This window comes from Hemicordylus capensis, chromosome 4 (genome assembly GCF_027244095.1).
Source record: "Hemicordylus capensis ecotype Gifberg chromosome 4, rHemCap1.1.pri, whole genome shotgun sequence".
NCBI lineage: Eukaryota > Metazoa > Chordata > Lepidosauria > Squamata > Cordylidae > Hemicordylus > Hemicordylus capensis.
Window position 1 is genome coordinate 35,977,878 of NC_069660.1, and position 16,308 is coordinate 35,994,185.

General features: G+C 43.2%; 1 protein-coding gene across 1 annotated transcript; it reads left to right on the plus strand.

Moving 5' to 3' along the window:
- Positions 1–8,116: 8,116 nt before the first annotated feature.
- SYS1 (SYS1 golgi trafficking protein) lies at positions 8,117–15,750 on the plus strand. The gene is made up of 4 exons (XM_053246452.1): positions 8,117–8,361; positions 10,874–11,142; positions 12,674–12,741; positions 14,169–15,750. The coding sequence occupies exons 2-4, from the start codon at positions 10,981–10,983 to the stop codon at positions 14,407–14,409; spliced, it is 471 nt and encodes a 156-aa protein (XP_053102427.1). The 5' UTR covers positions 8,117–8,361; positions 10,874–10,980; the 3' UTR covers positions 14,410–15,750.
- The last annotated feature ends 558 nt before the right edge of the window (positions 15,751–16,308 follow it).

A 16,308-nucleotide genomic window follows, 5' to 3' on the forward strand; every position in this document is an offset into this window, starting at 1 on the left:
GGAGTTTGGGGGTCTCCCAGCCCCCAAACCTCCATGCTGCCAGGAGCAGCCAGCAGTCGTCTGAGCAGGCGATCCGTTGCCCACCAATGTCAGGGAGATTGTCTGAGAAGGAGGCAAGCATTTTGAGGTTTCCTCCCCTCACTCCTTTTGAGCCCTTTCTCCGATCACAAGAAGGGGCTCATGGAAGCTTTGTTAGCCAGTAAAAATAGGTTTCCCACATGAGCACTATCTCGTAGTCATCGCTTGCATTATTTCCATGATCCTAATACCTCAATGTGGTGAGCATTGGTGGCTGTTAATGTTCATGTTTTTGTTAATGTCCAGTATTGGGGGCACAGTTGGCAACCCTAAGCCTAAGCAGCCCACCAGAACCACAGAGTATTCTGGCAGGGAGGGAGAAGAGAAAGGAGTTGGATCAGCTCATTAATTATTGTGTTGTTCGTGAAAATAACTGGTTTGATCTGAGCCATTGATTCTTCCCATTAGCTGAACGTAAGGGACAAATAGCATCCTGTAAGGGATAGGCAATTTTGGACTGAAACAAGGCACTGTTGGCATAACTCACTAAGCATTCTTAGGCAAGCCTCTGGATAGCATATGGGAGGAAACTCAAGAGGTTACACCACAGAACAGAGAGGAAAAAAGTTTTTAAAAAACAACCTCTGGACTTTGGAACTGTAAGGAGCCAAACTATTGCAGAAAACAGACCACTGTGTCAAATGTACCAGGTGATGAAATTTCAGCATTTCCTTCAGAGAAACTTGCCGAAATATAACAAATCACATGGCAAAAATTTGCACTGGAACAGTCCACTTTCCTTTCCTGTGTGTATGCATACACACATAAACACACACAAACACACTAACTGACATTGTGTCAAGAACCTTCAACATTCTATAGATCCTAAGATCTCAATGTCCCTGGAAACTTGCAGGGGCATTTAAAAAAATAAATACGTCTTTTTATTTCAGTTTACAAATGCATATACTTCTGTATATCTAGGGAATCATCCAAATATGCAGACAGACCACTATCTTATTTTGCTGGGCGGGGGGGGGAGTCCCTGTTTCATTTAAGTGACTGGCACTCAACCACCTGAGTTTGCTGTTAGAAGGAATGTGGAATCACCTCCCTTGAGTCTTCAGAGAACAGACAGAAACCACACCCTGACAGCTTGATGCTACTGATGTTTACTCAGAAGTAAGTCCCAGTGTTGTTTCCAAATAATTGTGCACAGGATTGCAGTTCAGTGGTGCCCCTGTCCCAGGAAGAAAGACCTTGAAAATGCACCAGATTAAGGCCTATTGTGTATCTTATCTGATAATAGCAACTGATTATATAGAGTCTTGTGGTATCTTAAAGCTATCATACTTATTGTGAGCTTTTCTGAAGGATGCTCTATCTAGTTCACAAAAGCTTACACTACAGTAAATATGTAAGTGAGATGCCACAAACCTCTGCTGTTTTTTCTGCAATAGACCAACAAAGCTACCTCTCAGGATGCTGACTATATTAAGTGATCCCAAAGAATAAACTAATTATATAGTAATGCCAACAAAAAAGTCAGCTGACTGATAGGCTATATTACTCAAACAGCATGCAAGATTGCTTCAGCAATACCTTGATGAGATAGATTTGGCTGTCCCTGAAAAAGAATTCTACAATTCAAAATGTGTCTATTTTTAGCCTACTTTCCAGTAGGCTTATGAGATCAACCGGCATTCTGTGCGTTTCCATGTGTCCCCCACGATCAACTTCACAATGCCTGGACCAATATGAACCAAATTGGGTACACTTGTAGAGACACATAGGGACACCTCAACGGCGTAGTCTGTGAAGATGTCATCCACCCCAATCCAAGATGGCGGAAGCATAAAGTTTTGAGGTGCAAGTGGGCTAACTTGTGAACCGCTTAACCAATTTGAATCAAATTTGCTACAGATGTAGGGATGCATAGAGATGCCCAAATGGTGTGGTGTGTGATGATGTCATCCACTCCAATTCAATATGGCAGCCACAAGAACATCTGAGGTGCAAGCGGGCTAATCTGTGGGCTGATTTAAACCAAATTGCATACAGTTGCAGTGAGTGACACAAAGGGACACCTCAACAGCATAGTTTGTGATGATGTCATCCACCCCGATCCAATTTGGTGGACACAAACTTTTGAGGCGCAAGTGGACTAAATTGTGAACTGCATAACCGATTTGAACCAAATTTGCTACAGCTGTAGGGACACATATGGATGCCCAAATGGCATGGTGTGTGATTACATAATCCACTCCAACTCAAGATGGCAGCCACGTGAACATCTGAGGTGCAAACGGGTTAATTTATGGACTATCTAACCCATTTGAACCAAATTGGATACAGTTGCAGTGAGTGACACACAGGGACACCTCAATGGTGTAATTTGTGATGATGTCATCCACCCTGATTCAAGATGGTGGACACGTAAACTTTGGAGGTGCAAGTGGGCTAACTTGTGAATTGCTTAACCGATTTGAACCAAATTTGCTACAGCTGTAGGGACACATAGGGACACCTCAACAGTGTAGATTGTGACAATGTCATCCACTCCCATTCAAGATGGCAGCTGCGTGAACATCTGAGGTGCAAGCGGGCTAATTTGTGGACTGTCTAACACATTTGAACCAAATTGGATACTGTTGCAGTGAGTGACACACAGGGACACCTCAATGGTGTAATTTGTGATGATGTCATCCATCCCAATTCAAGATGGTGGACACGTAAACTTTGGAGGCGCAAGTGGGCTAATCTGTGAACTGTTTAACCAATTTGAACCAAATTTGATACAGCTGTAGGGACACATAGGGACACCTCAACAGCGTAGATTGTGACAACGTCATCCAACCCAATTCAAGTAAACTTTTGAGACGCAAACTTTTGAGACGCAAGTGCACTAACTTGTGGCCAGTCTAACTTATTTGAATCAAATTTGCTACAGCTGTATGGACACATAGAGATGTCCCAGTGGTGTAGTTTGTGATGATGTCATCTACCTCGATCCAAGATGGTGGACGTGTGAGCTTTTGAAGCGCAAGTGCACTAACTATTCTGGCTCATCAGGAAGCAAATTCAGTACATTTTCCATGGACCACCTGGACCTACACAATGGACCCATAGGTTAAGAATGCTTGCTCTAATGAGCCTTTGAAATCTCCTCTTTCCCTGTTCCTATGCCAATGCTTGTCTGCCGTCTTACCTGTATCCCAGACTGGAGGGGAATGGGGTAGACCAGATGGTTCACTACAACCTTCCAAGCCTACATTCCTATGCTTTCTAAATTTTCCTGATCAAAAATATTTTTCCTCCACTTAAAAAAAAAAGTTTTAAAGAAACATTTTAATATAATTATTTATGGTTTTTATACAGTGGCCCAACATCTGGTGGGCCACTGTGTGAAACAGGATGCTGGACGAGAGGGGCCTTGGGCCTGATCCAGCAGGGCTGTTCTTATTTTCTTATGGCTTCATAGCATTTGAGATTAAATTGGATAGAAAAAAGTAAACGACTAGGAGACACAGAAGATTCAAAAGAGGTGAGAATATGAGACTGATTAAATAAAGCTGTTTAAATAAAATCAAACACAGGGGTTAAGAGCATGAGTTCTGTGTCAAAAAGAGAAGCAAACTTCTCAGCCACAAACTTCTTGGGGGGAATTGGACAAGATCCTATCTTTTGTCTGTCGCTTTATCTCTCAGTGACAATATTGAGCATCCTACAGGGCTGTTCTGACTGAGATCATAGAGCAATAAAGCTGGAGGGGTCTTGTAGTCCATCTAGCCCAACTCCTTGCTCAATGCAAGACATCCAGAAACGAGAATTCCCAACAGACAGCTGTACCGTCTCTTCCTGAAGATCTCTAGCACGGAAGACCCCACGACCCCAAGGCAATTGTACATGAAGCACTTAGAAAAGACACTATAAAAATGCTATGGTTTTTGTTATAATGTTAGGAATACATTTTAGTCAGCAATGTGTCACTTAAGAACATTGCTAATGGGGGCACAGAAAGCAGATGAGAGCTAGTTTTAAATCAATGTCCATAAACTGCTGATGCAGACATTGTGGGTGGGTGTGTATTTAAAGAACAGACTTGGCCAGCATGATTGGTGGCAGGGTTTGTCAAGCCTCAGCCTGAGAAACTCTTTTCAGTATCAAGAAGACTCAGCCTGGAAGATACTAAAGTAACAATAAAGAACAAGTTGTTCTAGTAAGAACTAATCTGCCTACTTTCCTTTCATTATCCCACAACTGGACTTAATATGGTTCAAATTAGACCTGTTGCACCTCAAAAGTTAATGCGTCCACCATCTTGGCTCAGGGTGGATGACATTATTACAAACAACACCAATGAGGTGTCCCTATGTGTCCCTACAACTATGTGTCCCGGTTTGGTCCATATTGGTCCAGGCGGGACGGACACACAAAAACACAAACTGAATGCTGGATGATCTTAAAATAATCTAAAAATCATCTGTGAGCACGCACAGAGCGTTTTCACTCTCACCAGTGAGCTATCACAGCCAACAGCCTCAACATGTCTCCCAACTTTTTCATTCCTTTAAAACAGCTTTGAGAAGCTCTAGTTCTGAAAAATATTAATGTTTCCTTTCCCATCTTCCTGATCTAAATCCCCATCCCTCAAACTGCCAAGTCAGCTGCACAAGTCACAATTTGCTTTCCAGATGCTGGACACCATTTATATATACTTATTTGGTCCTCTCATCCTGACAGCCAAAACTTATGCATCTTTACTCAGAAGTAAGGATACTATAGCCACCTAATGGCACAGCGGGGAAATACTTGACTAACAAGCAGAAGATTGCAGGTTTAAATCCCTGCTGGTACTATATTGGGCAGCAACGATATAGGAAGATGCTGAAAGGCATCATCTCAAACTGCATGGGAGGAGGCAATGGTAAACCCCTCCTGTATTCTACCAAAGAAAACCACAGGGCTCTGTGGACACCAGGAGTTGAAATCGACTTGACAGCACACTTTACCTTACCTTTAAGAATACTATGTCCAATGGTGTCATTCCCCACCACCACCACACCAGGGAGTTATTCACACATGGCTTCATGCTTTGGGGTAAATGTTGAGCGAAGCTACTTCGAACTTCACTTGCAGCATTGAGGGAAGCAGCCCCTCCCCTCCTCTCCTCTCCCGTGTTTTGTTTTGAAACAAGTTCATGTGGCATGCTCCGTGTTTTCCTTCTAGCCAATTTGGTGGTGGTGAGGGGGGTTTTCCTAAATAGCAATATCTGCATTTCTAAAGAGAACATCCCTCTTATCATGCTAGTGATTCTAAGTCAGTGCCTCTCCCTATTTGCTCCGGCGTTTTCAGAAAAAGTAGCTTAAAACCAGCATTTTAAAAATCCGGACATACACTGAGATAAGCTAGAATTCACATCACAAAGCCTGATTTGTGTGTGGAGTGGGATCAAGAATCTCGAAAGGACTTCGGGGTAAGTTTGGTTGGTGGGTGAACTCACACACTCTCTTCTGAAGGAGATTTGGGGTAGAAGCCCTGTTTGTAAAGCCTCCAAGTAAGTTTTTTTTCTTTCTTTCTTTTTGCATTTTAAAATTTTATTGGTTTTTACAATATCTTAACAATCCAATTACATTTAATTAAGTAAATGTTGACTTCTTGCTTAACAATCTGCACTGTTCATATTGGCTATACAAATCTACCATTGCTATAATAATTCAAAACACATATACCCCACACTGCAAACTCGATTTTACCCTACTCAACCTGCTGTTGTTACTAAATTCCAAACCCTGCTGAAAGGTCCATATTGGAAAAATAGTTCTTTAAGTAAAATAAGAATGGCTACCAATCTTCTTTGAAATATTCCAAGTTTTCATCCCTTATGAGTGCTAAGTTTTGCCATCTCAGCGTATTCCAAAAATTTTATCAACCAATCTTCCTTTGAGGGCATTTTATTATCTTTCCATTTCTGTGCATATACTATTCTAGCCGCTGTGGTTGCATACATTAAAAATGTTAAGTTTCTTCTGGAGAACTATCCTTGCGTTATTCCCAGCAGGAAGGATTCTGGCTTCTTAAGAAATGTCATTTAAAATTTTTTCTTCAACTTATTATATATCATATCCCAAAAGGGTTTTGCCTTTCTGCATGACCACCACATATGAAAAAAAGTTCCTTCACATTGTCCACATTTCCAACATTTGTTTGGAACATTTTTGTACATTAATGCCAATTTTTTCTGTGTCAAATACCACCTGTACATCATCTTAAATAATTTTCTTTTAAAGTATAACATGCAGTGAACTTTAAATCAGTTTTCCATAATTTTTCCCAAGCTGCCATATCTATATTATGACCCACATTTTGAGCCCATTTTATCATAGTCGTTTTAACCACTTCATCTCGTCTCCTCCAAAAGCAACAACTTATACATCTTAGAGACTAACTTTCATCATTTTCACACAATTCCTTCTCGAATCTCGACATTTGATCCTCAAATCCAACTTTAAGATCCTTCTTGTAAATTTCATTTAGCTGATGATACTGAAACCAGTTACTAACCAAATTTTGTACTTTGATTAGGTTTTTTTTAATTTACAGCCCTTCTCTTGAAAACATAACAAGTCCCTATAGGTACCCCATTCAGATTGCATATTTTTCTCTTTACATGCCAAAGCTCCAAGTAAGTGTTCATATTATTGCAACCTGACAGTTTCTTTATCTGCAAGACAGATTTTGGTCTGGGTGAAAGGTGGAATGAGGTGATATGGGCTGAAACAACCCCTTAAATGGCAGGACTTCCATTTTCTGAAGGAAGACCTCTTCCCTTTTATAGCTTCCCTCTCTCGAATTGTTAGCCACACTGGCCTGCTCCTGAACTTGACGGTACCTTCCCTCCTTCTTGCTATACAATCTATTATTGTGGTTTAAAATAAGTTCCATACTTTCTGGAGTGATTTGACCCTCCTGACCTTCCCTTTCAGCTTCCTTTTTACCAGTCCCCTCATTTTTGAGAAGTTTCCTCTTCTGAAGTCCAATGCATCTGTGTTGGACTTTATTTATTTATTTATTTATTTATTTATTTAATTTATACCCTGCCCAAACGTACGTCTCTGGGCGGCTCTCTTCCTTGGCAATGCTCCACTTGCATAGGAGCTGAACTGGATGAACTGGTTAGGGTTAAACCTTGGGAATTTGAGAGTTTTTAAAGGCAAGTTTTTCATGCTGAGAACAAACAGTAAAATGATGCTCAATCTAGCAAAAATTCTCACCTCCATTATCCCCTCAACCATAGGTCACCAGTAACTGCTGTTATGAATGGTCACTCTGCTTATCTTCCTTACATTTAGATTTACACAGAATTTTTCCGGACTGTACCTCTAACATTTCGTGATCATGTAGCTCCGCACTGTTTACCTTTTATTTTTAATCTACACCCACGTCTGCACATGCCTGCCTGCCAACTAAGTATAACGCTTCATGCATCTGATGAAGGGCTCAAAAGTCTGTGCCACAATTAAAGTCTCAGTCCTTAAAATACCACAAAACCCTTTGCTGTTTTTACAGCAAGAGACAAACAGAGTATCCTTCTGAAGTGTACAGGAGAACTCTCAAGTCAAATAGACAACTAGGGAGTGAGCGTCATTCTACAATCTCTATCTCTATGTTCTCAGTTTCCACAACGACGCTCTGAGTTCCGTTATCTGAATACGGAAGCCCTCGCTGACGTAATACGAAACAGTCATCGCACTGACTCATCGCCGTAACGCGCATACACCATAGAACTAGCTAGTGACCCAACTCTCCTGCCTTTAACTCAATCAAACTTAATAGAGATAGCAAATCGCTAGAGTGTGTACATGACGCACCTCCCCCTCCGCGCCACCATTCGTCATGATTCTCTAGGCATAGACAGGTATCGCTCTAACCTTGCCACCTCTGTTATGAAAATGCTGTGTACTCGCACTGAAAGTTAGGCTGCAAATCCAGCTCCTTTTTCGGCCAGTAAGGGATACTATGTTTTGTAACAGAGACATAAGTTTTGGGCGGTATAAAACTTTCAACACTATGATTCTACGTTTCCGAACAATGGTATTGCATCACTTCCTGTCTGTGGTGACCCTCCTCTAGTCTAGGCGAGTGAGGAGCTTCCTCTCTGGGGTGGTTCGACATGCAATGCCGAGTTGGGCGCTGTTCTAGGAGGCTGGGCGCCGGCTCTATGGTCGCGCGAAGAGTGTCAGCTGCGATGACGGGCCTGGCTGGGAGTGAGGCGAGTTTGGATCTCGATTGTCTCTTGGCCCGCGAGCTGAAAAGAGGAGCCCGGGCGGCGCGGGATCGGAGGTGAGGAGGAGGAAGGGGGCAAAGCTCGAGGAGGAAACGAGGGTCCTCGCCGGGCGGGAGTCGAGGCCGCGGAGGGAGGGTCTGGGCTTTCCCCAGGGTCCGAGCAGTAGCGGTGCAGTTTGTGGGGGGTGGCGGCGATGTCTCCTCTTGGCGGGTCGTCTGTACTTTCAGGGCGGCCACTTCTCCTCTTTCCACACTGCTAGTCTGAGCAGCTTCGTGTTAAAGTGGGGCAGCAACATAAAGTCGACCAGGCGGGGGCATCCCTGCTGAATCTGACGGAACGAGGCCCCTATTCACGCAGTAGCCAAACAACTGCTCTGCCCCCACCCCCGCGGGCTGGGGGGTTGATTGAGGGTTCAGGATGATGTAGACACCGTGGCAGAACTAAGCAGGTCTGGGTAGCCTTTCGGACTCCTCTAGTCTGGTGGCTATGGGTCACCTGCAGCCTCAGGGGCGGGGTGCCCCTGAGTACCAGTTGCAGGGGAGTAACAGCAGGAGGGAGGGCATGTCCTCACCTCTGGCCTGTGAGCTTCCCAGAGGCATCTGGTGGGCCACTGGGTGAAGCAGGATGCTGGACTAGATGGGCCTTGGGCCTAATCCAGCAAGGCTGTTCTTATGTTCTTTGGTCTGGCCACTGCCTGGACGGGAGGCTGCCTGGGTAACTTATGTACCTTGAGCTTTGTTGTGAGGTGGTGGCATATAGGTGACCACATCTTTTGAGGTGGGGCCATAGCGCAGTGGAAGAGCTTCTGCTTTGCAGGCAGAGGGAAGGGCCCGGCTTCAATCCCTGGCATTTTGAGTATTGCTGGTAAAGATCTGTCTGAAATCTTAGAGAGCTGCTGCTTGTCAGTGCAGCCAATACTAAGCAAGATGGAGCAATGGCCTGACTTGGTATATAAAAAGTAGCTTCCTGTGTAACCTGTGGGAGCTCACACATAAAGTATGGAGGTAATAACCCTTTCCTGCTTCCCAGCAACTGTTATTCAGAGGTGTATTGCCTCTAAACATGGAGGTTTCACATAGCCCTCTTGACGTAGCTATTGATAGACACATCCTCTGTAAATGTATCTAACTTCTCTTTAAAGATATTTAAGTCAATAGCTAGCACCACATTTTGTGGCAGAGAATTCCATGGATTAACTATGTGTTGTGTGAAGATGTGCTTTCTTTTGTCCTGATTCTCCTCCCAATCCGTTTCATTGGATGACCCCAAGTTTCTGGTATTATATGGGGCAGTGAGGGGGGTATTTTTCAATTCTCATTCCCTACACTATGCATAACTTTATAATTCCTGCCTCTGGTGTGTGTGTATATCAACCTTAATCACCCTTTTTTGAACTAAAGGGTCTCCAGTGCTTTAGCCTTTTCTTGCAGATAAGATCCTTCAGCCCCCTTGATCAATTTAGCAGCCCTTTTCAGCTCAGGTACAGTTTTTCCCCAGTAGAGTGATACAACAATGGAGAAGCTTTACCTATCCAATTTTTGGCTGTTGTGTGGCTGTTAGACACGGGAGCTCTTCCTAGAAAAACTGGTAGGCATGTGCTCATGTGTTGATCTATATATAGTAATATTGGCCATTTAAGGGCTCTTTCCTAATGTGGATCCCTGCCATTCCATGGAGTAAGCACCATATTTCTGTAGCATCTCCTGTCAGGGTTGATGACATGTTAAGATCCTAAAAGGACTTGTAAACCTTTTGAGAGAGCAGTTTGCCCAATGTGGCTCTTGCACCATCACTGTAACATTGTGTTGCCTATGCAACTCTTCAAGGTCCAGGAGTCCACCTTGGGCTTAAGTAATGCTGACCTCTGCTTGCTTATCACTTAATGTTGCTTCCCTTTCTGCCCTGTTCCAAGGGTTCAGGGTACCTCATTTAATTTTATTTATTTTTATATATTTATTTGATTTCTATACCACCCTTCCAAAAATGGCTCAGGGTGGTTTACACAGAGAAATAATTAATTAATAAGATGGACCCCTGTCCATCTCACAGTCTAAAAGAAACAGAAGATATACACCAGCAACAGTCACTGGAGGTACTATGCTGGGGGTAGATAGGGCCAGTTACTCTCCCCCTGCTAAATAAAGAGAATCACCACGTTAAAAGGTGCCTCTTTGCCAAATTAGTAGGGGATTTGCAAAGATGAAATATCTCTGCAAGATTCAAAGCCTTGAAGAGAGAATGGGGTTAGAATCTGGATTACCAGGTTTGGAATCCCTCATGTTTGTTATTGCATGGTCTTTAAGTAAGAATTTGTTGTATGTCCTTTGAGAAAGCCATCCCCTCCCCACCCACATCTGCAGTGCTGTGCTGTGTCCCAACCTGCCTCTCTCTCTGTAAGTTTTCCCTATGCTGATTTTATAGTCAAGTGCCTTCTTTGGGGAAAAGATACCCAAGGAGTGATAATATTATGAATGCCAACATTACTCTTTGGTTTTCAGCATGGGTAGTTTGGTGGTCCCTTCCATAAGGGCTTTGTCTGGAATTACTCTTTGTTCTGTTCCATTTCAGGTGTTGATGGGATCCCTCTTTGCTGTCTCTAAGCACTGACATGTGCGCTTACTGCTGTGGGACATTGCTGGATTGTGCATAGTCGGCCAGGGGGCCCCACTTCAGAGATGGCTCCACAGTTCCGCAGTTATGTCTGGGATCCTGTTCTCATCGTCTCCCAAATCGTGCTTATGCAAGCGATTTACTACAGCTCACTGGGGCTTTGGTTAGCTCTGGTGGACAGCCTGGTACAGAGCAGCCCTTCCCTTGACCAGATTTTCAGTTATGAGGTAAGAAGTTTCACTTTGACCAGGCACTGGGGGAACTCCTGGCAGTTTAAATGGAGAACTAGATAGTTTTGAGGACAAATATTGATGTTTCATGTGGTTCCTGTCTAAGGTTGCTGACTTTGATAGCCAGGGAAGTCAGTCTGGGGGGAGTGGGGGCGGGGGGGGGGGTCAAACATGGGCATGATCCAGATTCCAAGCCCGCCCACCCATCAGCAGGGTGAGACTGGGACTGAATGCATGAAAGGAGAGGCATGGGCCATAGCAGGAACTCCTTGCTTGAGATCATGATTGTGATGGCATGGAGGCAGGCTGCCAAAGGTGAGAGAATAGAAGATCAGAAAGGAAAGGTTGCTGTACTTAAAGCAAGAAATGGCCAGGCTATGGGCTACAGTTTTTGCTGTGGAAGACAAAGAGGAAGGGCTGTATGTTTATAATGTTGTGGCTGGGGATGATGGGAGTTGTCGTTCAGAAACATCTGGAGGACCATAGGTTGGGAACCTCTGTTCTGCAGGGATAAGCAACATGATCTGGAGAGGGACTGAATTCTGCGGGGAGGTGCTGCAGATGAGAGGAGTCAACAAGGAAAACCAAGGCTATGTGCCTATTCCACAGGGTGCTGAATAGATCTAGATCTTCAGTTTCCATGTGGTTAAAAATCAGGACAAATGACAGCCCTCTTCCTGTCATCTTCCTAGCTGAGATGGATGTGAAGCACAGAGGTCATGATTGAAGCAGAATCTGCTCTGCTGGTCCACCTAATCTGATCCCGTGTTATGTTTGAACCTCCAGCTCTGCTTGTTTTTCTAGTGTCTGGAATAGTAGGAAATGGGCCTGTCTCACCTGCAACTTTGCTGGTTTTCAGCCTCCAAAACGGAGACTGTCCAGCTTATGGATTTTGTGGCTCATGACTTCTTGTGACGTGCTGACCTCGTCAATACCACAGTTAATGTGCCCTGGCAAGAAGCTGGTTAGCCATTCTCATTCTCAATCCCTCATTTAAGTTTTGCTGATGAAGAGATATAGAGATGATTGATCTGCCCTAAAAATCCACGTGTAGAAAACTTTAACCATTAGATTGTACTTTAGATCATTTATTTTAGCAGTTGATTATCAAAAGTCAAGGAATTGTCTATTGTGAATAATATTATACAGTTTCTAAATGAGGGGGTTTAGCCTCAAAACAAAGAGAGGACTGTTTTGTGGAAGCTGGATTTCAGGTGCTTCTGAGACACACTGAACCAAATTCAGCCATAGTGCAACTTTTCCAAAATGTATAAATTGCAATACCATTAAGGGTATAAACCTGTTACCCTTAAGATACATTTGATTTGGTATTGGGTGATTTACTCTTTTAACTTGTATTTATTATTAAAACATATAAACAAACCTTCCTAGAAGAATCATTCTTGGCTTTCTTGAAGTCAAGAAACATTGAAGTCAGTGGGTTACGTAGCAGGGGAAGAGTTGAGCAGATGTTGAGCTAATTTCTGTGTTTTCCCAATGACTGCTTCTTTTTTGTTGCCTTGTATAGACTTTAGGGTTCTCTACTTCACCTGGGAGACTATCCATGATGGCTTTTGTCCTGAATGCGCTCACCTGGTAAGTCAGTTGGTAAGAAGTGCGTCTCTGGCACTTCTAACTACTGTGTGTCACTTTTAAGACAGGCATCTTTTGCAGTGATTAAGTAACAGACCATGCCTTGTGATGAGTTGTCTTCTGCTGAAAACAGAGGCATTCTTATGGTGAAATTTGCGGAAAGTGATTGGCTAAACTGCCCTAAGTCTCGGCCTGCCATTGGCTGAACTGCTCAGAGGCGATGTGGGAGGGGAGAAGAGGAGGAGGAAGAGCATAGGAAAAGGAAGTAGGGATATGAGAAGGCAGCAGTTACAAAAGCAAGGAGGCAGGACTTTTTTTTTTTTAAGTGCAACCAGACACAAAATGGGCACTTCTGAAAGAACACTTGTGCTGTTCAAAATTCAAGTCATGCAAAAATTGTATTATTCTAGATAGTTACAAGCTACTGATAAAAGTGTAAAAAGTGAAGTGAGTAGTCCAGGCTCCTCTAAACCCCCACTTCGAATCAAGTGTACTAATTTCTCCTCCCCATGCCAAAGATGCGTCCCGCAGACTCCACTGCTACGCCCCACAGAGTCTTCACCAATTAATATAGTGCTCCTTTGTCGTAGTGCAATCAGATTCCCATTTCTAAGGATTCTTTCCCACTCTGCGTAGGTTTCCAGATGTCATGGAATGTGACTCTAGGCAACAAAGTATCTGTGCACATATAAGGAAAATGTGCAGGTGTGTGTGGTAGCAGCTCATGTTATATGTGTGAATTACACTCACATCCTATTGTGCAGGCCTGACTTTTTCTTTTACAAAGTCCTGTGTGGGGGAGGAGGGAAAGAAGGGTTCAAAGAGAAGGTTATCCAAACTAATGAAGGAAAGAGTGAAAGGAGAATTGGGAGAGAGAATAAGCAGAGTGGAATGGTACAGATGAAGGCTGCAGAGTACAGCAAGGGGGCGAGAAGGAAAAGGACCTCCACACATTGATTTGACATAACCAGTCAAATATTTAGCTGCTGTCGTCTATTATTATAGGGCCTATGAGCCTGAGTATTTATGCTCCCCATTTTTCGTGCAGGGAGGTACGTGGGAGAGGCGTCATGCCATTTAGAGCAGCCAAGAGAGGGAGTGAAGTCAGATTGCTAATGAAAATTTCAAATGTGTTTGGTTATTTATTTTTTTTAAGCTGCCTAAAATAGCTGATGTCTAAATGAAAAGAACAGAATGCTCTAACCTTGGAGTTCCATATTTTTACTTATGTGCATCTAGCTCTGTTTGTAATAACTTAATTGAAGCAGCCCTGGCATAAGATGGGTCTTTCTTTGGTTATACAAAACATAGACAGCTTGTGGAGGTCAAATGCAATAATTTCAGATCTCTATCTATTCCTCTTTCTCGGAATGCTGCAGTTTTAGCTAAAATAACCCTTTCTTCTCCCCCTCTCTCCCCACTTTTCACAGTGCTGTGGGCTTGCTGTATTTCATCCGGCGAGGAAAGCAGTGCTTGGACTTCACTGTCACTGTTCACTTTTTCCACCTGCTAGGCTGCTGGATTTACAACAAGCACTTTCCAACTGCCTTAACGTGGTGGCTCGTACATATTGTGTGCACAGCACTCATGGCTGTGATTGGAGAATACCTCTGTATGAGAACAGAACTGAAGGAAATCCCATTAAACTCAGCCCCCAAATCCAATGTATAGGCTCTCAGATGGACCGTCTCTCCTGACCAGCTTCAGCATCTTGGTGCTAAGACATAGAATGTGAAATTGCAGTGGAGGAAACCCAGCCTATTCTATCTTTAAAAAAACAACAACACTGACTGTAAGAATGAGGTTCTGCAATACCCCTATGGGACAAGCTGAGCAAAGCAGATGTAGCACACTTTCTAACACATGTAGACATGTCTGTGTCACTCGAGTGGCACAGAGAAGATTCCGTGTTGGACATCACATCACAAAACGGAGCAGCTGAGCATGTTTGGGAGGTGAGCGCTGGGTTTGGTTATTGGAGCTGTTCTTTTCTGAGGAATAGACATCACTTGGACATTAGGCTTCAAGAATTGCATGGTGGAAATGTCACTTGAGTTTTCCCCAAACATCGTACACATGTTTTACTCCAGAGGCTCTCTTGAACTAAACATCAAGGAGATCAAAACCATATCTGAAGACTCAGTACAGTATTTCTCAGTCAGCAGTTGTGATCCCAGAAGGCTTGGTTACTCTTGCAGTTAGCAATGAGGAAAAGTGGCTGTGTTGACTGGATTGAAGAAACTATTTGTCTAAAATAAGAATAAAGACTGTAATTTTCCGTTGAAGCATTACAGCTCACTGATCAGGTAGGGTTCTGCTACTGCTTTACATGGCAGCAGGGCAAGGGGGAAAGGAGCAGTCAGACCAGAATATCAGTAGAACGTGGAAACCTTAAATCTACCAGCTCTAAAGAGCACACAGTCTCCTAGCCCTGTTGCAGTACCTAACATGGAGGACTAGCTGTCATTCATAGCAAAATGCTGAATTGGTGTCTAGAGGTGCTGCAGGTGAGCCTTTTTGTCATACATTGCAACCAGTGCATTGCCGTGGAGATCTAGGCTTTCTTTCTGAGAATCAAATTCTAGTATTTATAACAAAGGATGCTTAGAAGAAATCTGGCGCTTTGGGGGAACATGAACAGAACCGTTATTTCGTTTCTTAACTGAACCACCAAGAAATACTTGTGTTGCTTAAGATGTCCATTGTCTCCTTTGATCAGAGGCCTGAATCGCTACCTAACATCTTGAGTCTCATGCAACCCAAACAACTTCCTCCTTTCGCAAGGGAGGACCAGTCTGTCACTTGTCCAGCTGTACCTGTCAACGGAATGGTCTGGATTTTTAACAGTGAACTTTATTTCCTTTCAGACCTGCCTCTGACCTTTCCTTTGTACATCCATATTTGTGAATGTTGTTAGTTTGTATAAGTTATATTGGTAAGTTAATGCTCGATTTGTATTGACTGGAGAGATAATTTTTGCAAACAGAATTTGGTAAACCATCTCTGAAAATGCTCCTGTTTGGTTTCTGTTGCTGCTATAGTTGAATTGCAGGTGGCAGCCCTTGGCATATAGAAAAAAGTATTTGTTCTGCATCTTCAGGTTACAGTACTAGGCAGAAGACATTATTTTGGTCTGATGGACATATCTGAGCCAAAATCCTCACTTCCAGTGTTTTATTAGGAACATGTTGTATATTATGTTCAATAATAGTTACATATTATCCATTTTTCCAACAGGTGGCACTGTTTTGTTTTTAGAAAGCTATAACATTACTGGAAAAGCTACAGTTCCTGTTGAAAATGGTTTTAAAACATCCATTTCCTCATTTGGACATTATGAAAAACCATCCCTTTCAAATATAGCAGCATTTTAGCTATGAAACTGCCTATTACTGAGTCCATACTCAGTCCATTGGTCCATACTCTGACTGGCAGCAGCTCTCCACAGTCTCAGGCAGAGGGATTTCTTGACCATACTGCACTCCTTTTAACTGGGGATGCCGGGGATTGCATGTGCCAAGCATTTGTTCTCCCATTGATCAGGTGGGGCACGGTGGGAATATTTTCAAA